The sequence below is a fragment of the Haliotis cracherodii genome, unplaced genomic scaffold (assembly GCF_022045235.1).
Source record: "Haliotis cracherodii isolate W230 unplaced genomic scaffold, xgHalCrac1.p SCAF_3, whole genome shotgun sequence".
In the NCBI taxonomy this organism is placed as follows: Eukaryota; Metazoa; Mollusca; class Gastropoda; order Lepetellida; family Haliotidae; genus Haliotis; species Haliotis cracherodii.
Genome location: NW_027266286.1, coordinates 44,253,492 through 44,280,912, shown reverse-complemented (window position 1 = coordinate 44,280,912; position 27,421 = coordinate 44,253,492). Strand labels below are relative to the sequence as shown.

Genomic DNA, 27,421 nt, shown 5'->3' with positions numbered 1-27,421 from the left:
CGTGGGGTTGTCTCGCTCTCGAATGAACAGATGCACCCTTGTAAATAGTGTTTTATTGCATCCTACCCTGCCTCGTTGTTGACCTTGGAGTCGAACACCATGTGGATATATGAGGTACAGTGAGGGGACAGTCTGAAGTGTTCCGTCATCGGGTCATCTTATGGTATCCATCGGTGAACGCGAATTTTGCATTTGAAACAGTAGACTGTCGTCTTGTCCTGTGTATATAAATCCATCATCTGTCATGGATTTTGGAGACATCTTCATCTGAAAAGACCAGTCAGCGAAGGTCTTGGTACTTGTATTACAAGGGTTGAAGTGGTGCCTTTTGCTATTTAGGAATGTAACAATAATTAAGTTTTTCCTGTTTCCAAGGCAACACATTTGACGATGACTCTGTTCATAGTGGTGTGTTTGTCCGGACCATATCTCTAAAACTAATAGGCACTCTTTCCCAATTCAATAGTATAGTTTTGAAAGCTCAATAATTATTTTTTTTGCGTATCAGCCTTGTCTTATTTGTGGTAAATATAACAACGCACCTTCATGCCTTTCACTTGCCTTGCAAAAGCTCCGTGTAGTATATTCAAGCTACATGTTCGCCTGTTTAAATTGCCATACATTAAAGTTTAATTCCTTCTCTCTGCAGCATCAAAATTATGCGTCAATTAATTAATGATGGCAGGGAATTTGATGCTCTTAAGTAATCAGTGTTTTCTTTCTCTGGATATACATGGTACGTGTGGATGCCTGTGGTAGTTCCATGCAACTCAGATACTGATGGGCTGCTGATCATGGTAATTGACCCAGCTGGTGTTATCTAATTGATCTTGACAGCACCACCGTGATTATATTACTGTAGAAATAATATCTAAAGTTAAGTTAACCATCTCATGTACTGAATACTCAATAAAAAAAAATCAAAGAACATTCAACCACACACATTCAAATGAAAGGAAGCTTTTCAGTAAACAGTTTCTGTTGGGGATCTAGGTTGTCATCCGATTGTTCCGTTCTCTGGGGGTTGTCTGATCGTCCTGGGCTTCCGTCCCTACTCTGATAACCACTTGATTCCGTAGACTTTCGAGAAATGACAAACTCTGGTCTCCTAGATGTTCTCTCATGGGAATTCTCACTTGTAAAACTATTCTGGTCATAATCACTGTCTGATTCCGAATTTATGGAATTCTGTCTCTGGAATGGAAAAAAAATCAAATATGAATTGTTTGTTTGTTGTTTAACGCCACACTCAGCAATGTTTCAGTTCTATGGCGACAGTCAGTAAATAATCGAGTCTGGCAGCAACCTGTGCAGTTGGAATACGATGACATGCATCAACCAAGTCAGCAGTCCTGACAACCGGATCCTGCTAGTCGTCCCTCATGACGAGCACAGTCGGGCCGCCTCCGTGGTCTTGTGGTAGAGCGTCCGCCCGGAGAGCGGAAGGTCCGGAGTTGATCCCCGGCCGCGGCATACCAAAAGACGTCAAAAGATAGTAGTTGTTGGTACCCTAGCTGGCGCTCGGCATTCAGGGGCTAAAACAAGGACTGCTCGGCTCCGAGTCAGTATACTGTGTCTGAGTGGGGTATTCATGTTAAACTGCGGCATGGTATCTCAGTGAGCTAGCACCATAAATCGGCATCAGTCCGGACTAGTACAAGCAGCCAAACACACACGCACACACGTGCATGCATGATAATCTATCACAGCCACCATAAGAAAATTAATTTCAGTTTACATCGAACAGTGTACTACTACTAGGCATGTTAAAAAGCTAGGTACACTGGATACACAAAAACACGTGTGCTGATGATCCTACAGTCGTTGTTTCACTCCATGTCCACATGACACTGTTGTCAAAGACGGTTAACTTCGCCGTGCACGGTTGCAGTTGAGCGATCCGAGCAGTATGATTATTGATTTAAACATTACTGTAGAAATATTATTTGAAATTTGAGGGATGGCAGACAGTATCATGCATACGGTACTGTCAATAATAAATGACCTGTGTTACTATCAAGGCATATAAGCAGCAACTACCGCTTGAGCATACATGTAGTCATATTCACTCCTCCGTCTACCTACTTGAACACGACGACTTGGTTGTGTCTAAACGCAATATTGTAACACTTACGTATTCTGAGTGTTTGATCCTCAGACTCGACACGTGGTAAAGGTGAGGGAGGTTGCAGTGCTAGTTGGGTTCCTGGCATAATTGGTGTAAAGCTGCATTGTGCATCCAGCTTATTCAGTGGTTTCTGTTCAAGCAGGGTAATTCCCTGTAACATGAGTTGCTTGTTTTGAAAATATCAATTCCAGAAACAGCAATATAATATACATGAAGCAATGGCCATCTTAATGTTTAACGACCGCCTCCGTGGTCTAGTGGTAGAGCGTCCGACCGGAGAGCGGAAGGTCCGGGGTTCGATCACCGACCGCGTCATACCAAAAGACGTTTAAAGATGGTACTTGTTGTTACCCTGTCTGGCGCTCGGCATTAAGGGGCTAAAACAAGGACTGGTCGGCTCGGAGTATACTGTGTCTGAGTGGGATATTCATGTTAAACTGCAGCATGGTATCTCAGTGAGCTAGCACTATAAATCGGCAGCCAAACAAACACACACACGTACATGCACGTCTCAACATAAGTGCAATAATTTTGGACGCGACGTGTAAACCCCATTTCATCTCACCTCACCTTAATGTTTAACAAGGGAGATAATTCCATGGATATACAACTTCTTTACTACAATGAAAGCGTCGTATCGGTGTTAATACTGACAATGTTATCAAGCAAGTGACGTCTAGGAATATGCAGTAGGGAGGTTAAATACACATGGATAATTGACGTTTGTACAAGGTGTGATGATGACAGATTTACATTTGCGATAAGGTTTAAGTATAAGGCATAATTGATGTACATATAGACTAAAAATGATTAACAAGACATGATACAGTAACAAGTATGTTCAAGTTGACTGGAAGCCAGTATTAAGATGAAAAAGATTACGATATATTGGACAATGGTGAATGAGATTAAGTGAGTGAGTGAGTTGGGTTTAACACCGCTTTTAACAGTATTCCAGTTCTATCGCGGCGTGTTAGCTTAATGTGGGAGGAAAGTCCGAAGTGATGCAGGTCTCAGACGTTTACCACTTCGGTGAAACCCACGAGCACGGGTATTGTGCTGACAAACCTAGAAACATAATCGGGTCGAACCGGGATTCGAACCCACAATCATAGGTTTCTGGCGTGCCTAAGGGACGCACCTCTGCACAGGGAATCGCGGCGCCTTACACCACTGGGCCTGCCGTGCCCCCCGATACTCATTGTGAGTAGGTCACTATCACATACAACATTACCATACTGTCGCCATAATCTTTAGATCCGTGTTGTCAACGGTCACCATGATCAACTTTCGATATCGTAAGATTATCATCTCTGTATATTCATAAGAATGTAATGTAACTATAAAAACAAACCAAAAAAGACTTCCATAGAGTTTTGAAATTGAGCTCAGGTAGTATTTGAAACGTAGATTATTCCATATAAAGTCAACAAAATCTTTGACAACATTCCCTTTTTTTTGGAGAAAGCATTTCAGCTGAATGCTACTACTCTCGAACAGTAAATCTGTTGCTTGAGATTTCACGAATTTCAGGGTCTTTTGACGTTTTGTCAGGTTTTGACAGCAGGGCAAGTAGTTCAAAGTGGTAAGGACCTACTATTTAGTGATCAGATCCTACCTTTGTGTTGGGTTCTACCGTTGAAACACCCTTGCCTGAACTGACGGTAAGTACAATTATGTTGGTATAATCTTCAAACTTCTCTAAACCATTTTCGCACGAATACATCTGCGTAAAGGGATCTGTCACCAATCAATGATCTCAGACTGTGATCTTTAAATTCATCGAATGCTGACAAATTAAAAAGTCTCCTTTCTGCCACACAGATGGATAAGAATGCACCCTCCCTTCGCATTTCGGAGAGCCGAGACAGTTTTCTGAAAAATCCTGAAAATGTTTCGTGTCTTTCAGGTTAAGCTTTGTTGGCATATTTTGTTGTTTTTCCAGATTGTATGAACACGTCTGTAGTTATGTGAATGTGATTAACATTTGGCTCATGTATTGACCTTTCGAATAATCTGCAAGCTTCTGTGAATTCTGAAACTACAAAATGATCAAATACATGGTCACGATATTCAGCTGTTCATTCAACCATCTATACATCCATTGTTTACCCAATCAACCGATCAGTTATTAAACAAACGATCGTCAATTATCGATTGTAACTTGGAGAATTTGATGTGTGGAATCATTATTTCAGCCTCATAATGTTTACAAATATTATACCTTAGAAATTTTGTGCGACTGTTTGGATAGACTTTCGTCAGGTTATCCAGTTTGTACATACATACATACATACATACATACATACATACATACATACATACATACATACATACATACATACATATCTGCCAAGCGACAGTGACATTTTAACAACAAAACGGCCTAACACACATGTAGATAACTAAACCCTACCTATATCAACTGCGCATTACGTTTATTCAATCATAACCAATGAAGGACAAAGATCAAATACAATCAATAAAGCCGAGTGGGTCCTTACTTATTCAACCTCATTCAGTCGATCCCAAGGACGGCGTACATGTATATATTTATCGCGCTTTTATGTGTGGCGAACCCAACACTGCAGATCCTTTTTTACTTCTGTTAACACACCAACTGTCTGTTGAGCTGAAATGAATATCGACCGTTGTATTTATTAAATCCACGTCAGACCTACAGCCTGATGCGTTGAGCCCAATATTACCAGCTCATGAAATGTACGTTATCTTGAGATACACCAAACAACATTTCCCTTCTGACATAAGCACAAAGATAGATTATGAGTCGTATTTATTGGATTGTGAACAGTCTTATGAACACACCAGCGACCCCGCGTGTACCTGTTTGCGAGTATAGATTACTACTGTCGGTTACACCCTGGGTATTATTTACTGCCTTGACAACACCGTCGTAAAGTGTCATTTGCAAGATAGCCTTTTGAACTGTAATACCCATGTGTTACGCGTGTGCACAAATACAAGATAGGATGTCTTACACTGACATATCCAACGCTGCTGTTGACATGAATAGAACAATATATTCAAGGAGAGATGAACCAGAAGGTACAGAAAATATATGTATTTACATGTAAATTTTGCAGGAAATTTGTGTAATCATTGAATGCCAGGCCTGTTTCATTCATTTCAGGGAAAAGCATTGATACCGCAAGTCTGTGTTTGAAACTGCCTTTTCTTCGGACTTTGAGACGGTAGCAAATTTTCCAAAAGCTAATTAAACTGGGCGGCAAAAGAAAGTATAGGTCGAGTTCCATGATCGATAAAAAAGAGGTTTTGTTGTGAATTATAATAAAATCTAGGGAGGGGTAACAAATGATTGATCAACCACAGTTTGAATGAAATTGCGCAATCACAGGTAATGTAAGCTCAAGGTAAACAATGGGTAAGAAATTTCATTTTGAAACGTTGTCTGAAATGTCACCAAAAAATTGTCAAACACACTACAAGTTCATTGTCGACACAGTTGCCTTCAATAGCGTGTATGGCCTCCAGCTGCCTCGATGCATGCTGTGATACGCCGTCTCATTGATGACGTCAGTCTTTTGATGACGTGGACTGGAATCCGTTGCCACTTGTCTCTCAGGGCCTGCTGCAATTCTTGTCTGTTGACGGCAGGCTAATGGCGTGCTCTAATCTGTTTGTCAAGATGGTCCCACAGATGTTCAATAGGATTCATATCGGGTGAGTGGGCATGCCAGGTTATAACGTCAACGTTCTGCTGGTTTAGAAAGTTCCAAGTCAGTCTTGCAGTATGGGGCCTGGCATTGTCGTGTTGAAACAATGTCCCCTGTTGTTGGTTCTTTAAGAACGGAATCACAACTGGCTGCAACACTTGGTATCTGTACTGCACAGCGTTCAGGTTTCCCGGTATAATCACCAAATCAGTCTTCTGATCTCCAAAAATACCGCCCCACACCATGGCACCTCCACCGCCGAATGGATGGACCTCTCGAATACACGCCTGAGCCAAACGTTCCCCTCTGCGTCGAAAAACTCGTTCTCTGCCGTTATTTCGAAACAAGTTAAACCGACTTTCATCAGTAAATAGCACTCGACGCCAATTTCTCACTTGTCAGCGTCGAACCTGCCTCGCCCATCGCAGTCTCAGGCGTCGATGTTGAGCAGTCAGTACCATTCTTCGGAAAGGACGATATACGCTCGGATTCCAGCAGCACGAAGTCGTCGTTGTACTGTACGTTGGCTAATGGGATGTCCCGACGCTGTTGCTACCGTCGCCGTCGCCGCTACGAATCTGTTTCGCGGGTGAATGAGCCGTACCTGACCGTCTTCCGGTGGTGTTGTCACTCGGGGGTCGTCCGGTTCTAGGCCTGTCCTGTGTCCTCCCTGTCTGCCTGTACCGTTGAATCAGCCTGGCTACTGTCAATGGTGTACAACCAAACCTTCTGGCAATTTGGACCTGTGTTGCCCCAATTTCGGCCATACCAATGACTCTCTCTCTCTGCTCCTGTGACAGTCGTGGCATTTCTTTTGTGTGCTTTCATCACGTGTGGTTATACCCTAAAGACGAACGCATTTATACAGCTAACATGCACGTGCAGTTTATGTCATAGGCGGGAAACCTGTTTCACCATTTTTTTGTCACCGCAAGAGCGCCGTCAAAGGTGGCGCGTTCGTGTGAAAAGTTTTTTGATACCTGTTCCTGGGCAGTCATATTACCAAAACCCAATTTCCACTAGTTATCGCTGTTTTTAGGAAAATTACAAATTGCCAACCTATACTTTCTTTTGCCGCTTAGTTTATTATGTCTATCGATATGAATTATCGACATTTACTTAATGTGGATGATGCTTCAAAGAAATGGAGAATGTGGCATTTGATGATAGTGTTGAGGTGGTTAAAATGTTCAGGAGGCTTTGTGAATTATCACACATACAGTTTAGGTGCTATTTTAAAATCATTGCCGTTTTAGTTCATTATATTTATGTATACATGCACATCTTCTCGTCTCAGAACACTACCTCATAAACATAACTATCCACCTTAACTTAACTCAACTTTGGTACGAACTTATAATTAGCTTCCTGAGTACACATGGTGATCATCAATGTTTGTGATAATCATATATAAAAGTAAGTCTTTGGCTTTTTTCAGAGAAAAGCAAGTGTACGTGTTGGGCTGCTTATGACTCCTTTGAAAGATCGTGTACAGAACCTAATGTCATCTGCTTCCACATAAAAGAATCAATATATAACGAACCAAATAAGAAAAAAAAGCGTTTAGTCCTGCGGGAATTTGAAACGCGTGTCTCTGCGTTGCGCAATTCCGGAGGTGGTATTTTGTTTATTCACATTACTGACCGAGCAAATGAAGATTTGAATATTGCAGAATTTGACCAGTATGTTGACCTAAGCTTAAAAAGATTGATTGCTGATGGTTGTTCATTTATTGACTCCTACTCGCGAAACTGGCTCTGCCTTGAAAAAGATTTCCAACAATTCACGGATATCCTGATTTTAACTGTTGCCAAAGGAACATGTGTGTCCAGTGTGAGTCTCAACACCAAAGTGTGTTCAGATCATGAAATTGAGTTTCCCTCAACATTTGAACTGTTAAGATTGCTTTTAAAAGGACCACGTCAAGTGAGTGAGGACACAGTGAGACCAGTTGATCGGCAGTTCCACCAGGACAATCAAGATTGGAGGGAGGATAGACATATTGAACTAAAAACCTTTCACGAAGTCACGTTTCGTAAGTACTGTTCAGAAAGCAAACACAATTCATGGAAAGAGAACTTTGTTAACTACGTTTGGAAGAATCTACGTTTTCAGGAATACCTAACGTGTATGTCTAAAGTGCCATTAGGTGGCTCCTTTTATGTTGGAATAACGGAAGGAAAAAAATCAGTAGTTCCAGATGTTCATGGAATTGATTTGAAGAGTACAAAGACGGACATCACAGAACTCTTTAAGCTGAAACTGACAACTGTTACTATCTACAGTTTTGACGACACCTTCAAAAATGGGCAGCAGGAGGAAAATGTCATGGAAATCAAATTCCATGATCTCAAAGCTGGAAATTCTGTTCTTGAACTCGCAGTCAAATGTGTAAGGGGCATAGTTTTTTATGACGATGGTCCACTTGCATACATAATAGATGATAAGAAACACATTGTGAAAATAGATAAAGTTCAGTGGATGACAGAAGTGAGATCCTTGAGGTTGAAATAAGCATGAACAAAACCCACTACATTTGCTGTTTGTTATAACTGTCTGCTGTTGTACCAGACTTACCTGGCACTGTGAACTGTTTAATATACACGAGGGTATATGAATGGTACAAAAGGAACTGGATACTGACTACATGTACAATGAGTGATTCCGATTCCTACCTGTCTTATCCATCAGATGAAGACATGCCTTGCTGCCCCTTTGAACTGGATCCTATGAGTTCCGAATCATCGGATGAAAATCCGGACAATGTTGACACGATGAAAACTCTGATTATCTCAGGTAGAACCATGTTATTTTATTGTATGATGTTTTACTATGTATGCCTGCTTTCCTTTTAAATGCATGTTTCAAGCAATATTGCTACCGCCACATTACCACTGCTACTGATCGAAGATACACTAAATGTATTACCTTCATTCCAGTCTTGCGACACCATGTACATGTGATTACCAAAGATGAAAGTTGCTTCTGTGCATATTATTGTTTATGAGTAGGAAGCAGCGTGATGAAAAGTAAGCTCAGTGTCAGTCAGTGTTTGGGATTAATTTCTTGTTGTAGTTGACAAGGAAGGCTGGAGTAGCGTGTTTATCAAACAGTAGGTTTTTTTATATACTGAACAACAAAAATTCCTGTGACATTGAATAAGATTTTATGCAAAGTTATGTTTTTTACCAAATCTGAAAGGATTGCGGTTTGCAACAGATAAAAGACTCCTGTAAGTGTTCAAATGGTTTAATTTGCCATACTGACTTCAGAAAATGCGTGATTTCATAAATAAACATGAACATGCCAAATTGTCAATTTACAAATCAATAGCGTGTGTGTCCACCTTTGGTTGCGATGCAAGCAACACATCTTCGTCTCATGGAATGGACCAGGCGTCGCACAAGGTTCTGTGGGATATCTGTCCATATCTGCTGGAGCATGTTTCGAAGTTCCTGGAGTGTCTGTGGAACACGTGGTTGACGTCGAAGGCGCCGATCCATCTCATCCCACATGTGCTCGATTGGTGAGAGATCAGGGTAGCGAGCCGGCCAGGGGATGACATTCACGTTGTTTTGTTGAAGAGATTCCCGAACAAGTCGAGCAATATGAGGCCGGGGCGTTGTCATGTTGAAAGGTAGTGCCTGGTCCATGACGCCGCCGATATAACGAACCAAAACAATAGGGCCGATGATCTCGTCGCGGTAGCGCTGTCCATTGAGATTTCCCTCTACCACTATCAAACGGGTCCTCTGTCTTGCTGTAATCCCGGCCCATACCAAAAAGCTGCCGCCCCCGAACTGATCTTCTTCCATGACACAATGATTGACGTAACGTTCACCTCGACGTCGGTACATTCGAATCCGTCCATCGCTGTGGCTGAGGTAAAAACGAGACTCGTCAGTGAATAGAACCTGTCCCTACTGTATGCCGTCCAGCGAAGACGCTGTCTGCTCCACTGTAGACGTGCTTGACGGTGGTTTCCTGTCAAAATGGGTTGTCTGGCGTGTCTTCTGGCGACAATCCCTGCACATTTGAGGCGGCGACGCACGGTTTGTGAAGATATTCGCCGAAGGCCAGGGATGCTTCTTTCAGTCACTGTTGCTGGCTGGAATCGATTTCGTAGGTGTGTTGTTAGAATCCAGTTATCTGTCGATTATTGGTTACGCGTGGTCTGCCACTCTGAGGGTGGTCTCTGACTGCGTTCGTCAGTTGACAACGTTGCCATAAACACCAAATGGTGTTTCTGTGGACGTTAAATTGTCTTTCAACTTCACGTTGACTCGATCCTGCTTCAAGCATTCCAATGGCTCGCAGACGCTCATTTACGGAGAGGCGTGGCATTTCGTAATGTTGAATAATTGCGTAATTTTGTTGTTTTTCTGATTGGTGGTTGTCAGCACGATGCTAAACCATGCATATGGAATCCCGTTAACGCACATGTTTTTATACCCATTCTTGGGTAGTAGGGCTTGCAAAAAAATGCATGCTTTTCTGTAGCAGTTGCGTTTTTGTGACTTGATTCCATACATGTACTACAATATTGAAAACCAAACTTTACTTGTTTGAAAAATACGCTAAAATATTGGTGTCACAGGAAAATTTGTTGGTGAGTATATTAAAGGCCGGCATGATTGAGGAAGTTGCACAAAAATATCTATTCCCGATGCAAAAATTACGAGGGTAGAACGTTATAAAAACCGTGTATCACAGTTCTAAATAGTTTTGGAAGAAATACAGACACCTAGATACACTCAATCAGCTTCAAGATTGTCACGTCATCTCGTCTTGTAAAAACTTCTGCAATATGTGTCTTGATTGTTTCAAGAAATAAATACACCAAGCAAGGTGCTTAGATAACATAATTGACCCTGTTTTTAATCTTTATGGTCTGTATAATTATTGGTCAACCGATGTGACAAGTAGGTTGTTAAGATTGGAGGAGCATCTGTTAAAACACCCACCCCCCATTCAAACCTCGAAATATCGTCGTCATACAAATGTCACTCCTCATTACTATAATCTTTGTTTTGATCAAAACAAAATGTCTCTGGATGACCCTGGGTGATCGATCTGTCATCGGGCCACAACTAATTTGATTGATAATCTGCTAAAATGCTGACATAACAGAAATTCCTTAGATGTCACATTGTGAAGGTCTGGTAATCAAGATTAGTAATCAAGCAACTGGCTACTTTTATACTGGGCACTTCCTTCCACTTCAACTCCTAAATCACACAACAATGTCTCATAAAAGCAAGGTTGACACCCACATTAGGATGGGAGAAAATCACTGGGAAACTCAGTGAAATATCTTTTAAATGGTAATTTTCTATTTTAACAGGCTACAATTACATATGTGTTCTCAAAGGATGATTTGGATAGTAACTATACATACGTGACATGAAAATAGAATGATAATGTCACAATGTCACCAATTAATGGAATAGCTTTAGAGTAATAAAAAAAGTCGCATACATGTACATTGCCGTTTAAATTCCATCACTTCCGGTTGGGAAAACGACTTTACAAGAGAAAATTCTCTGGTATGCCTTACGCTACATTGATACTAACAGTTACGCACTTTCACGTGCATATTTCTTAAACCTAAAGCTTAAACAAAAATTGTTTGCAGATGTAAAGGGCAGATCTGCAGTGTGTGGTGCACATTTTGGAAATACTGACAAGAGTTACTTGGAAAAATTGCAATCAAGAAAAGAAGGTATTTATCCTTACAAAAGTTTCGGCTTTAACACTTCTGCAGATAATAAATGTTTTTAATGGTATATTCACATATTTGTGACTGACCAATGAGCAAACTAAAGTCAGCCTGAACTCACATTGTAATCTTCCCGTAACACAGGTCGTGAGTGATGGTCAAGGGAACAGACCAGATCCGGACAGGATGGCCCATCGGTCTAAGGCACCGGCATTTGCTGTATATAGTTAAATTCTTCAGGCTTGTCAGGGTCATGGACGCCCCAGTCGTCTAATGCTCCGCACTTCGCCATGCAGAGTTGCGTCCATTGAGCATCAAGAAACCCTATTATTGTTGGTTCAAATACCAGTTCGCCCCGATTATGTTTCAAGGTTTGTCAGCACCATACCTATGCTTGTGGGTTTCACCAAAGTTGTAAACGTCTGAGACATGCATCCTGTGGGGTTTTCCCACCACTTTAAGCTGACACATTGTGATATAACAGGAATACTGTTAAACGCGGCGGGAAAACTGACTCACTCCTTTAGCATACCAGAATTCTATTATCCCATATTCGCCCCGATTATGATTCGTGGTATATCGTCTCCATTTCCAGAATAATTATATTTTGATCAAATGTGAAAAAAGCGACGAAACATCACTGGCGAATGTAATTCATTGTAAAAAAAGTAACTTTATGACTGTAGTAGACAGTAATGGCTTACAATAAGGCAACCACGTAACCCTATAATATGTGAATTCTGCCATTTTCCCGAATATGAATAGGCGTACCTTGGGAATTAAAGTAATATTTCAAAGCCTGGAAAGAACAAGTATTAAAAGAATTTACCTACTCACTTACTTAAGTATGGTTCCAAATTTGAAGGTATAGGAAGATTTTTTAAATACTTTGTGTGTTAATGGATACAACCCATTATTCAAGTTGAAGGGAAATGTTGACATACCCTTGGTAGTTATCAGTAATAATTGCTTGATGTAATGTTTCACGTGGACTGTTCGTAAAATACAGGTAACGCTCTGCTTAGAAAGAACATGTTCGATTGAAAGTTGTAAGAGAAACGTGGACACCAAGAGCTGATGGAACATATGGTTAATTACAAAAATGTTTTTTTCCCAGATGAGTGCGTCTTTTTCCCACTGAAGCTGAAAGAGTATCTATCTAACAACCATGCGTGTATAATTGATGGGTTGAAGGGTTTGAAGTATGATCAGCCATTCATGTACCTCGGGAGGTCTCTTGTTGTAAGCCTAAACGTGGACAATGACAGAATCAAAATACCCAAGCAGCTTATTTGCGATGTCATCATTTTTACACACAGCAAACCCGTCACTGTTCTAAGTTTTGTGAGAATGGATGATAAACCTGAGAAGTATGTCTTATACAATTCACTTTTGGCGAGACACATCACCACAATTATGCGGAAGTCACTGCAGGACAATATCAGTGTGATAAATGGAGTTGTTGAAGAACATGCTGAACTCAAGACAAGAATTGAAGAGATTGCAAAAAGGGCAACATCTTTTTGCATAGCAGAGTCCAAGGAAATGAACAGGCCACGGAGTAGAGCTGCAGCCACATCGATCCTGCAGGCAGTAGCAGAATGTAAAGCAGTGTCTTTGCTAGAAACAGAATCTGGAAAAGACGTACCTGCCTATACATTGAGCAAACTGGAATTTGTAGAGATGATTGAACTGATTGATGATGTTGCCGTTCCTCATCAGAAATCAATCACTGTTCAAAACAACAGGCTGGCTCTAGAATCAGCCTGTAGACTATCTAGGCTGAGCAAGATACGAATACTTGTACCCGGGCTTACTGAACAGCAACGTACGAACTTAAGGTAAAAGCCGAAATGATATTAATACAACAAAGAGTACTTGTTTGGCGTGGACATGCATTCCGTCCGAACACATGTATTCATTTAATAAAACAGAACATGTGTTCTCGGTGACATAATGATGTATATACTTGAACAAAACAAGGGCTTGAATAAATCTGAGCACATATATATATAAATACACCTATTAACAAACTACTAGTTCCCGATTGGCCGATAATAGAATGTGAGGGGCATGTCCCCATTATAACACTCTGCGATGTCACTGATTTCGTATTGTTGCCTACGGTTAGTTTGTGTTATGATTATATGATTATATAAGCAGTCTGTGAAGTTATTATTGCTGACGTATTTATTTATAACAACTACTGACTTCAATATATTCTTGTTTTATGCAGCTATAAACGTACAAATACCGGCGTGCATCCGGTTTTACATTGCGTATATCGGTTATTAAATTCATACCTCCATACACAGAAAACAATTATTAGTTACTTAGAAATTGTATCATGTTCGCAAGATAAAAGTATGTAAACGCATTATGAAACTGTGGTTTTATATTCACGCGTCTCATTTTGTACACTAGGAAACACTATCCAAAGTTGGACATTGGACCAACGAAGGACGGATATGATACAGCCAGCGAGGCAAATCCCCCCTTGGTATTTGATAGAGACTCGCTCAGTCGTGAGGTCAACTTGTCAGTTTCAGGTAAGGAAAGTCTTCATCCTTCAATTTGATATTTAACACATGATGACAACTTTGACATAAGAAACAGCCATATGTACAGCTGGACATGTTTCGATTGATTAGGGGACATTCATATTTTATAGTCAGTATGATCGCTGCATGGTCTCACACTTAATATATATGTATTGTACCATTTAGAACACAACATTGAACGTGAAGTGTTAACGAAGAAAGTGGTATCTTCACTTGAAAAGGAAAGCCATCATTACATCCCAGCAAGTACAAAGGAGGTATGCACTCTTGCTTCAGTATGAAATGTTTTGCTACATGTACATCTCTTACCTTTGTATATCACGTGAATTCAAAGCATTTATGTTTTATGGTTCATGAATTTAAACACTAACGTCCCCCACTGATGTGGAATAACAAACATTATAATTGTTCTCTTTTGTCAATACAAATAACTATGTACATAATATGTTTGGCGTATGTATTAACAAAATAACCAATTTGTGTCCACAGTTTCCTAAATCAAGAAATAGGCCTTTGTTTTCGTCATTGCGACGCAAACGTATAACACCCGAAAATCGAAGTCTACAACGTTCTCAATCCATGTTGGAAAAGAGACAAATTACAAACTTTCTACCAAAGATTGGACTTGCTGGTAGGACAAATATTATATATATCTTAAGCATCATAATAATTTCTTTCACAATTTTAGTTCAGTTTACTTGATTATTATCATTGAGAAACATCCCTAGTTCATACTGAACAGAACAGTTGCAAAGCAGGTGTGAAAGATAATGAAGACATTATCACACTAACTGATAAGTATGATTACAAGGCACGGTTTGAATGCAAGTATACATTTGTGTGGGCCTTTCAACTCGGCAGGTTGTTTTTCTACATTTCAGAGGAAATCAGTTGTGTCCGCATCACCTATAGAAACTAATCTTGTACTTAAAAAGTATACTAATTCTGAAGTTTCATTAATGTAATGTTGATGCTAATGACAATCATTTAACATTTCTAAAATAAGCCTTACAATGTTAAACAATGTTATATGTTTCACTTTTTCTATTTTCAACCCTAGACCTCTACGTGAACCATGCTTTTGGGTCGACTGCATCTCTTCCTGGATCAACTTACAGTCAACTAGACAACATGAAAAACATCCAAAAAACAAGACAGAAAACTTCTCCTCGCACATGACGTCGCAGTGGTCGTCTTTTTAAAAGCATCATTGATTGTTTTAATTTCCTTTCAAGTGAATGACCTTTCAAAACACTTGAGAACTGTGCCATCAGTACAACTGTATGTTATGTTTATACATGTCATGTTCTCTCTAAATGTAGTTCTGGCTGTAATGTCATACGCAAAAGTGATATTCCTGAAGAATGTTAATTTTGGGGATGCTTTCATTTAAAGTTAAGAAGTTATTTTATATTAGTACATAAATTTGTGAAGTACTCGATTCTGATTGGTCAATCGTAGGTACCAAATCATTATAACCACCTGTGATTGGAACAGCAGATTTGATAACCGCATCTTTGGATTTAAAGAAAAAACGTAATAACTTCTTGAATTTAATTAATATTGCAACAAAGCACTATATCTACTAAAAGAATGTTCAAATTCTCTCCCCGATATTACCGAACTAAAAAGTACCATCTCTTAATATAGCTTTTATCATACGCAAACATATTTCTTATATACTAAATATGTGTATACGATACATTTATGATAAAGTAGACACAATTTATGGATAACATGCTAATATGGTCCGAGATCGCTGATTTACTGTCTGATTTGATGGTTGCAGTCTGTGCTCTTTGATTCTGGTGTTGATGAGCGGGATGTTTCACCTACTTAGATTGTCGACAGTTACAGTCAATTTTATACACCAGGTCTTTAGGTTCTTGACGTTTGGTTGTGCTTCTGCCTTTGGCTCTTAGTAGGTTATTGAGGGAGGTAGAACTGGTGAAGTAGGTGTCAATTTTGGCCTGATGTTTGAGGAGGCGGCTGCTGATGTGGGAGGCTTTTCTTATGAATGGGAGGGCGCTACGAAAGGGCAATGATACAGGTTTATGGTTGATTTAGGGATAATCGTTGAGGTGAGTGAAGACTTGGCGGAGGCGTTCGATCTCAGGTTTGGGGTCAGCAGAAGAAAGGGTGATGGCTGAAGTGGATGTTCTGATTGGTATGGGAGGGATTCATATGGACGCTGGTTTGGATTCTGTTGTTTGGGGTTCTGGATACAAGCACATTTCAGTGATGAGACGGCGGAGAATTTGCAGAGTGTCATCTGTGGGTAAGGTGGTGAAGATGTCTACTACATCGTAACTGATGATTTGATCTGGGTCGGTAATGTTCTTGAGCTTGGAGCAGAATTCGGTGGAGTCTTAGATGAAAGTCAGCTGATTTTCCAAAGGGGCAAGAATTCTGGTGAGGTGTTGGCCTGTGTTGTAGAAGACAGTGTCACGGGAACATACACTTAGACAGACTTTAGGAGAGTTCTCGTGGATTTTGATTGGGACTCTGGCATATGGTGGTTGGGGTGATTGAAGGGGAATAGTTGTGAAGTACTTGGCCCAATTCAAACTTGTTTGAGGAGGGTTTTATGTTGGAGTAGTAGTTTGGCATTTGGTTCCTTCTGGATCTTGGAGTAGGTGGAGGGGTCTTGGACAGTGTTCATGATAACTGTGGTCTTGCAGGGCAATCTTAATGGTGCTTGGCCCAATTCAAACTTGGCTTTAAGTTGTTTGAGGAGGGTTTTATGTTGGAGTAGTAGTTTGGCATTTGGTTCCTTCTGGATCTTGGAGTAGGTGGTGGGGTCTTGGACAGTGTTCATGATAACTGTGGTCTTGCAGGGGCAATCTTAATGGTCTTGTCATCTCGGAGTTCTTTGATGACTTTTCTCTCAGCTCTGGTGAGGATAGGGATTTGCGACTCGGCTTTGGCAAGAATGTCACAGATCTGATGACGTAGATAGTCGACCGTCCCCACAGGTGTGAGTTGCTAGAGACCTTTCTCAATATCAGTTATGAAGTCATTATGGTTCCGTAGTGATCTGGTAGGGATATACTTCAGGCCTTTGGACAGGACGTTGGTCTGTTCTGTGTTGTGTTCCTTGTTGCTGGAATAAACAACAGTCTTTTGGTGGTGTTGTTTGTTGCTAGGGCGACCTGTGCTGGTTTGGGGCTTCTGACCGCATTCAATCTCCCTGCTCATGAGAATCTGTTATAAGTCAAATTTGTATATATAAACAGTGGGCGTATTAGTTAATAGAGAGTGTTGTTCATTATACAATCCAACTTACGTCTGCATGTGCCCTGTTGTGACAGGACAGCCCTTTCGCCAACTCGTCATTTTTTCTTTTTCAAATAATTGTAAATATTACTGCATTGTATTATCATTTATTCTTGTGAACTAATGCACCAGCGAATTGTCTATAGTGTAGGCTATGTTCCTATTGCAACTGGTTCTTAGTTTGAATAAAATTGTCTAACTACACCAGCCCGTGGAGTTCTCTGTTGAGCATTCTTTCCACACGTAATTATTCGGAGGTTACCTTTCTCTTCAATCTCTGGCTTAACTCATAACAATGTATACACTGCGTATCGGATAAGCGAACAATGGATTCCAACAACGCATATATATCGCAACACAGAACATAAATTATTACAGTTTCTACAGATTAGAACATGCATTTAATATACGCGACACACAACGTTTCATTACGTTCATAATCTGGCTGAAATGTTGTGTATCGTCCTTTATACACGAAATGTTCGCAAACAAAGTTTCAGCAACTTTCGTCCATCCTTGTGGTACCCCCGCTCCAATTTCCGCCTTGGTATTGTAACATCGATTTTGCACAAATACGTCTACATCAAAATTGAAATTCCTTTGTCAGGTCGAAAGCTTTTGTCAAATGTCACAACTTAAATACTAAGTCTTGTTTCATAGAGCAGCATGACAGAACAAACACACAGTTTCATAAAGTAGTATGACAGAACAAACACATAGTTTCACAAAGTAGCATGACAGAACGAAAACAGAGTTTCATAAAGTAGCATGACAGACAAACACAGTTTTATAAAGAAGCATGACAGAACAAACACAGTTTCATAAAGTAGCATGACAGAAAAAAACACAGTTTCATAAAGTGGCATGACAGAACAAACACAGTTTCATAAAGTAGCATGACAGAACAAACACACAATTTCATAAAGTAGCATGACAAAACAAACACAGTTTCATGAAGTAGCATAAAAGAAAAAACACACAGTTTCATAAAGAGGCATGACAGAACAAACACGGTTTCATAAAGTAGCATGACAGAACAAACACAGTTTCATAAAGTAGCATGACAGAACAAACACACAGTTTTATAAAGTAGCATGACAAATCAAACACAGTTTCATAAAGTAGCATGAAAGAACAAACACACAGTTTCATAAAGAATCATGACAGAACAAACACACAGTTTCATAAAGAAGCATGACAGAACAAACACAGTTTCATAAAGTAGCATGACAGAACAAACACACAGTTTCATAAAGTAGCATGACAGAACAAACACACAGTTTCATGAAGTAGCACGACAGAACAGACACACAGTTTCATAAAGCAGCATGACAGAACAAACACAGTTTCATAAAGCAGAATGACAGAACAAACACACAGTTTCATGAAGTAGCATGACAGAAGAAAAATACATGGTTTCATAAACACAGACCATACATCGTCTTGTCAAGAGCACAAACCAGCAATCTATGAGAGAGAGGTTTAACGCCGTTTTGAACAGTATCAGACGTTTTCACAAGGATATCCACGCAGGCATGTTGAGTTTCCTGACAAACTGACTCAAAATGAATATTCATTGAGGGAGCAACAGGGATGTCTTAAACTAGTATGAAGTATATTTACACTTCTATCTCCAGATAATAAGTAACAAGGAAGTAATGTTCAGGTTTAAAACTATATTTAAAATATGAAAGTGTAGAAGAAAGTCTACATTCCCGAGAAAGGTCATTCCATGATTTGAGTGTGTCTGGTATTGAAAAGTGCAGGTAAGTAACAGTGAAAATGGTTACAAATCTCTCCAAAAGCTTTCCAAGAATGGATAACAAGCTGATCTATAATTCGAGGGAAACGATTTGTCTCTTTCCTTATACAAGCATCCATGTTGTCAGTCATTTGTTTCCTGGAACTCTTGTCCTCCTGTAGATTTTTCTGATCGGCTGGGACTTCTGTCCCTACTATGATAACCACTTGATCCCGAAGAACGTCGAGAGATGGAAGCCACTGGTCCTCTTGGTCTTTCACCATAGGAAATCTCACTTGTAAGGCTATCCTGGTCATAAGCACTGTCTGATTCTGATGTTGTGGAATGTTGTCTCTGTAATGGAATTATTGTAATCAGCATAGTCTCAATGATACAGCAGAACTTCGCGCCATGTTATATGTCTGGCATAAACGCTGGTGTGACAAGAGTGAGTGAATGAATCGATGGATGTTGTTTATTCTGGCCCCCATGAGACTAGCAAAATGTGTGTGAATCACACTGTCAAAGTTATGTAAGGCAAAGGTGGCATAACTTTCCAATAGTCAACTTTCCCTTTTGAAGTACAACCGAGCATGCTCTCCCTACCGCGATTTCAAAGGACGTTATACACCCTTGTTCTGAAGTTGTTTTATCCAGGTTACAACATTCAAGACCTCAGTAAAGCTTTCAAAATGTTATGTGACAGACATGTGAAGGACATATACAAATATGAGGCATATGTGACAAATATGATATTAGATGCAATTCCCTTTTTTGACTTGAGCTGTATGTTCTTGTGATTTTTTCAGTCGAACATTTGACTTGCCTTTGCATGTGTTTGTGACGGGTACCATCTGTGGGGCAGGATACGCTCACCTTTTCGCGAACACCTGATATTATCACTATTTTATCGTGATTCATTAACACATACTCATGATATAGTCGGAATCGTAAAAACGATTGGCGGAGATTTCTTATGAATATGGGAAGGCTTTTGTCGCTTGTATTGACAATATTCGGAATAAAGATTGGTGTCAAAATAAAACGTTTCCCGAGGAACTTTACCTTGATATGGACTTCTGACTTACCTAAAAGAATAATATGCACATGTTAATGTTATACGGCCACTTTGAGCCAACATCAGGTCATATTGATATCAACTCATATGTCATATTAACGTCCAGCAAAAAACATATATGAAAGAAGCTAGGTACATTAGATAGACATGATCCTACAGTCCAATGTCGTTATCATCAAATCTGCATTAATCGTATTTCACTCTACATTCACAAGCCACAGTTCGCTGGTAATGGTACAGCTGAACAAACTGATCATTGTGTATCCATCTTCGATCTTATACCATCTACTTGAGGCATATTAGAAGTGGTTTAGGAACACACATTTCACTCCAACTTAAACAGGTGCTTAATCATTATACAAATAAGAAACAGTATTCTTTGGACGCGGGTCTGCAAGACATGGGCACATTATTATGATGTGTTTCCTACTGTTCGAGACATATGTATTTTTCAGTAAAACGTGGCTTGACAACTTTTCTCAAAAAAATATCCCCGCTACCCTGAATGTCGAATGATTACTCTCTGATACTAACGTTTTGGATCTTCAGACTCGGCACTTGCTAAAGATGAAGACGGTTGCAGTGTTAACTGGGTTGCAGTCGTAATTGTTGCAACGGTATATTTACCCACCGGTTCAACATTCAGTGGTTTCTTGCCAACCCGGATAATTCCCTGTAATATGATTGCTTGTTTGGAAAATGTCAGTTTCAACAAAAGCGACATGATATAGCTTATTGGAATAGCAAGCAATAACCATCGTAATGATTTACAAGACGTCAATAAGAAACATTTTCTCCTCTACTGTACAGACACACAAGCAATTTCTATGAATTTTTAATAGCAACTTATTTGGTTTAAAAAATATGAATAACGAGCTCTATGCTTTGGACACTTGTCTGCAAGATTTGGGCACATTATGTTGGGCACTGAGATGATGTCTGAATATCAACCAGCTACATCTTCATAAGGCGGATTTATATACAGTAACCGAAACACATACTTCCTGATTTAGATACATCTCTACACATAGTCTTTCCTCCGTGGTTTCAAATTACAAATTTAATTCGGACGTCAACAAGAAACATTTTCTCATCAACAGTAGGATCACATGTACACAAGTATTTGCAAATGACATTGTTTTAATTAAGTTGATTTCTAAATAACAAACTGTATTCATTGGACACTATAGTCTGCAAGATTTGGGCACATTTTGCTGGGCACTGAGTTGATTTCCGAATATCTACCAGCTACATCTTCATAAGGATGGATCTTGTCAGTTATCACATACACATACTTTCTGATTTGGATACACCTCCACCTCCGTAGTTTCAGCTGACAAATTCGGCATCGACTGGTACCTACGTTCTGCAAAGAAAATTGTTATAGGCCTGCGTTTTGTGTATAAGCATATAGATATGATATCGAACATCATGTAATAGACAGACGACGAATGACAGTACTTCATCGGAATGTAAAAGTGACAGTTGTGAGAACAAACGGTGAAGTGAAATCCAGCCCGTTTGCTGTCGCAGCTGTACCTATATACATGTAAGCCACGCTTGTTCTACCTGTCTACGCATAGAGCCCAGTCAAGTTCTCAAATAGTCAAATAACTCATTCGTGTATATTCTGAACAGTTCAAGCAAACAACACTAAACTGTATCTCGAGTAACATGCAACTGTTTTATAAGTTGTATTTACTGTAGTACTACACATGACCAACATGAAACAAAGGTATATAAACTTTAGTTGTGCCCTGTTTAGACTACTTTAGAGGGGAAAATGAAAAGCTATGATATGTTTGTTGCTACGAACTAGTACGCTGTACCCACATATTGAGTTCCTTAAAGTTTCTTAAGCTGCACAACTTGCATGACAAGTAAACTATACTATTATCAATCAAAAATCTGAATTGCAACCATGTAAGCAAATCGATACCGGTCAATATTGCATTGAGGATAGGGTTCCTTCAAACTGTTTTTGTCTTTTAGCCTTTTCTGTAAAAAATGCATACATATCTTAACTTTGATCTGTTACTAAATGGTAAAGAATATGAAAACATTCAGTTTTGTGGAATTAATTCCTTTCGAACACACATGAAGAGAATTTATAGATGGGAACTTCTTTATCCATAATAAAGACGTTGACATCCATAAATTCCCTTCTTATCCTTACTTAATGTTTGTAGTCCACTTTCTAAATGCCTCTCAAAGAAACTACAAACAGTGCTAAAACTAAGTGGACATCATTTGTGGATAACAACTTTTTTAATACTGTAAAGGCGACGTATCGGAATAGATCCTTATACCGTTGTCAAGCAAGAATTGCCTTTACAGTATTAACGAAGTGGTTATTCATAAATTGTGTCTACTTTGTCATCCGTCAACTTCTAAGTAATGCCTTTCCAACAATTCATGGCTAAAACTGAATGGGAATTATAATTTGAGTCACAAACTTTAAAAAATTATATTATTGCATCTTGTCATCCCACGTTTTTTAATTTTCTAGGAATAAATCCTGGATCCAATAATTTCATCTGGCGCCTGTCAAGAGACGGGACATTATGAAAGTGTTTAAAATCATATTCTGTATACTGACAAAATGGTTCGCACACATGTTTCACTGGCCTTGGACCTTAGAGACCAACTATTAGACTTCGACAATTTGACATGAAACGCACATAACTCTCCCAACATGTGTTGGAATGATCCCATATGGTTTATATTTAAAAACAAAATAAACCTTTCGGAAACTTTTCCCCCATTGTAATCGGCTCTTAGGACAAGCACGGTGTGCTTGGGGCCCTCCATTGAATGACTTATGTCAGGACTTAGTTTCCTGCAATTATTACTTACCCTATAACAAGATGCATATTTGATGGGTATTTCTGGATATCTCTGGCATTATACATTTTAGACTAGACCAGATTAAATATTACTTACCCATTCCAGACTCTTGCGATATCTATAAAGATAACATCACTTCAAATATGTTATGTGAGTAAGTGAGTAAGTGTTCTTATGATAGAATGTCAGGTCAATGTGTGAGAATAGCCAAAAGTGTTACAAATATATATCCTAGACTTTTGTGACTTTATTGAAACCCACGAACACAGGTATGGTTCTGCAGATCATTTGAATCAGCGCTATGATATGTTACACAAGTAGTTGTACTTGTAATGTAATAAGCAATTTAATTTTCATCCACAAGTTCAACGTACATGCACTTTATTACTTACGTGCACAGTGGCTGTCTTTCGGAAAAAATGTGGAAGCCAAGATTGTCTTTTGGTAGGATTCTTGGTAAGTTTCTTCAAAGATTTGGAATCTGTTAAATTAAAGATAAACAGTGTGCATTATCCTGAAATTGATGGTAGAGCACATACATTGAACATACAAAGTAACGTCAAAAGCAACCTATTCAAAGATATACCTATTCTGGTATACTATCAATGGTATATAATTACACTCATTACTTTGGTTTTCTTTATTTGGTATACGGATCCGCCGATCACAAGTATGCCTAAAAAGAGGTTTACAATTTTAATAAATTTGCCAGTGGTGACAATAATGTATTCATCCTTTTACATGCACCCGTATGTATCAACAATGGTTAATATAAACCCATCAAATGTTTTTGATGCGCATGTTATCATCCACCTAATTCCAAATCAGGAAAATGTAATGCTCACCTGCTTTTGTATTGGATATGATGCAAATATTTCCACCAATATTTTTATCTCCTTTGATATGGTCCATTTTTGCAGCAAAAATATGTTTATACTTCCCGCATTCAATATCAGATCCAGTTGAGAAAACATCTAAGTTCGGATGCCTCTCCCTGCATCAGATAGACTACGTTTTATTCGGAAAGAAAGAAAATTACATCACAGCTACCTCTAAAAATAAATTGAATAAAAGATTTTCTGCTTAAAGTGTTTCGGACGAGCTACATATATGTATATTTGGATGTGACATGTATGTCACACGATGCTTGTCATTGCCTAAATGAATAATGTTGGTGATATGTTTCTCAAGGAAGTAATGATGACACTGACGGTATTTACCTGTGAGCCTTCAACGCTTCATCATGACCGGTTTGATGTATATGAATAGCTGTCTTTCCACTTCTGGATATCCTGCTTGCTAATTCAAGCGCTATGATGTCCTTCTGTCCCTTAACGGTGTGCATGAAGATAGAACTTTTCATGTCTATGAACTCAGATAAAAATTCAAATTCGTTGAGTTTTAAGAAACACAATCCTTTTCCACACGAGCCATTCGCATTCAGTGTAAAAACATTTGCTGCTTGAGTAACTGAAACAGACCTTAGAATTGATTTGATAGCAGCATCCCGCTTAACCTTATCCATGAAGATTGAAGTGGGATTGAAAAACATGGCTTGGTTCTCCAGCACCGGAAGACATGAGCTTAGCTTGTCTCCTTCATTGATGACACCTCTAATAACACTGATGTCATTCATAAATGTTCTCAGAGCTTCTATCACACCCCGAGCAACAAAGTTGTTATACATATCAAGTCTCCTGGCCATGTCTGTTTGACCATTGACAAAGCTAAGTACCAGAACGGCTTTGTTGCTGCTAAACACCAACGCATCACAGATGAGCCTGCTCGGAATTCTTATCCTTTTATTGTGCATGTTTAAGGTAACGACAAATGTGCTCCCTAAATACACAAAGACGTCTTTCAAGTCAAGACACTTGAAATTTGCCAAAACCTTTGGATGTTGTTTTGCTACTGAGAGCTCCATTGACTTGGGGAAAACTCTCATTTCGCCTGTGTGAAAACAATAAGAAATTAGTATTGTCACCACAACATGAGAGCCTTGAACTTCTTGTTTGGGATAATGCTTGTGTAATACAAAATTACTGGAAAAGAAAGTCACATGCATACAGCCAACTAAATTTGATAGTTATGTGAGCTACCGGTTTAAATACTCTGACCTTCATTTCAGCCAATCGTATGCTTGCCTATTTCTAGTTGACAACATATGGGTGCTATACAAACAGTCATTTACATATACATGTGTCGGAACAGCGGCAGAACTATGTTCACGCCAGTGAACTTGACCTCACTCTTCAAATGTCACACAGAACCTTACCACTTCAATGCCTCACCCTAAGGATGATATGTACAAAATGACATCCTACTATATTTGACTCTCAGTATCAGTACTTCAAGAACATGACATAGGGATGTTCATCATATATACCAAGTATGATGTTACTCATTGAGAGCAGGTCACTACCACATACAACATTATCACACGGTCGCCATAATATGAATGTGCCAAAAAACATGTCCGTAGGTTGTAAGAGAAATATACATCTTATTGATATGATACACTTTAAGATCCGTGATGTTAACGGTCACCACGATTAACTTTCGATGTCGCAAGATTGTCATCTCTGTACATTCATAAGTATTTAATGTAAATATGAAACAAACAAAACACACTTGCAGAAAAAGGCATTTAGAGAAAATGGTGAACATATTTTAAGAATGGCCTTGACCTTAAAAATAGATCACTTCTAGCTTTTGTGATCTTTTCTGTAGCAAGTTTCATTGACATGAAAAAAAACACACACCTTCTTGAGTAAAGCCGGAGGCAATACAAATAACCAAGGCTATTTAGGATATTTATTTCCGAGATGTCTGTTGGTGGCGGCGGCAGCCAAATTCAGGCTAAAACTTTAAAGCAACCCAAAACAGTGTGTCTTATTAATGAATACTGCCATGCTCATTGTGGAAATTACAAACTTCAGAATCTCCGTTTTATTAGAATAGTCACCTTCATGTTGGAGGGCGAAGCAATTGATGCAGATGCACTTTTTGTGAAGCCATTGATCACGGACATGGAACTGACAAAGCGAGAATCACAATTTGAGGTTTGTGACACGTGTAAGCAACTCCATGTTACGTCTTAGATAATTGGCTCACCCATTCCTAAGGGTAATTTAACCTCATACCTAAAATATAAATTTAAATACATACCGTTTGTCTTTGTTAGATCATTGAAATAAGCCTCAAGTTCGTCCTCGAAGGCTTCCAGGTTGAAAGAATCGAGTAGGTGTCTGACCTGTGAGGTCTCCTTCACTGCAATAACAAACCATACTGAGAAGATAATCTTTGAAAGTTACCGTCAAATTGTAAGTATTAAGTAGTCTTATTTCATCATTACATTCATGCTCAACACACAAATAATGCAAAACATAAAATACTTAGGTAAAAGAGATTGTCATAAATTGCCGAACTTGCATTATTAAATATAAAACGCCAAAGGAAGAGAATAACTGGTCTCGAATATAAGCCAAAGCATAAATAGCAAATTGTGTTGCCTGGAATCAGACATCTAAAGAATGTGTTTTGTGGCTTTTGATAAACAATAGTCTGTTATGCAGTTGGGAAGTTATTTAAGGGTACCTTTCACGAAACTATATTTCGGTTGTTGTCCTTGTCTGCCTCTAGATCCGTCTACATCACTTGAACTCATATCTTCCAAATCACATGGAGCGCACATGATGTCCTCATCCGATGATGAAGATAAACTTGAATCGGTTTCATCTGACGACATTGTCAGATAACTATATAGACCAAGTTTAGCTTTTAATAGACACCATTTGCTATGGACACAGGAGCATAAACTTTTGGCACCATGCCCTGAAGTCGATTTCTGTTACAACAGGCTGAACACTGGGTACGATTTTGTAGGCTTTGGGCCCATTGTCATAAAACAGAATTCCAGCAACAAAACGTACAGCTATCTCGAGCACTTGGTTGTCACTATTATCCAATGAGTGTAGATGGGTTTCAATAAGATTCTTGCAAGAATCTCCAATATGAACTGTACCATCTCTTTTAAGTATCACAACACTCTCTAACTTTTTTTCAAATTCTTCTTTCAGTTTGTCTTCATCTCCTTGAAAGGGGATTCCCGCGACTATTGGATTTGAAGACGTTTTCGCCTCGGCAACCCCCACGTAGTAAGATCCACCCTCGTAGAGTTTTGAAAATGAGCTCAGATAGTGTTTGAAACGTAGATTATTCCATATATAGTCAACAAGTTCAGTTTCTTTTCCATCTTTGACAACGTCCCCTTTATTTTGCGGAAAGCATTTCAGCTGTATGCTACGACTCTCGAACAGTAAATTGCTTGAGATTCCACGGATTTCAGGTTTTGACTTTATGTCAGGTTTTGACAG

The 27,421-nt window shown here is 39.2% G+C and overlaps 1 protein-coding gene, 1 long non-coding RNA gene and 1 pseudogene across 2 annotated transcripts; 2 read left to right on the top strand and 1 right to left on the bottom strand.

Annotated features, from left to right (window-relative positions):
• Positions 1 to 997: 997 nt before the first annotated feature.
• Positions 998 to 26,793, bottom strand: LOC139475447 (uncharacterized; annotated as a pseudogene).
• LOC139474017 (uncharacterized) lies at positions 8,478 to 14,120 on the top strand. The gene is made up of 4 exons (XM_071256873.1): positions 8,478 to 8,619; positions 11,459 to 11,545; positions 12,660 to 13,383; positions 13,967 to 14,120. The coding sequence occupies exons 1-4, from the start codon at positions 8,478 to 8,480 to the stop codon at positions 14,118 to 14,120; spliced, it is 1,107 nt and encodes a 368-aa protein (XP_071112974.1).
• On the top strand, positions 14,270 to 15,288 carry LOC139473627 (uncharacterized). Its single transcript, XR_011653958.1, has 3 exons — positions 14,270 to 14,360; positions 14,593 to 14,734; positions 15,164 to 15,288. It is a non-coding gene; the product is annotated as an uncharacterized lncRNA (long non-coding RNA).
• Positions 26,794 to 27,421: the final 628 nt, after the last annotated feature.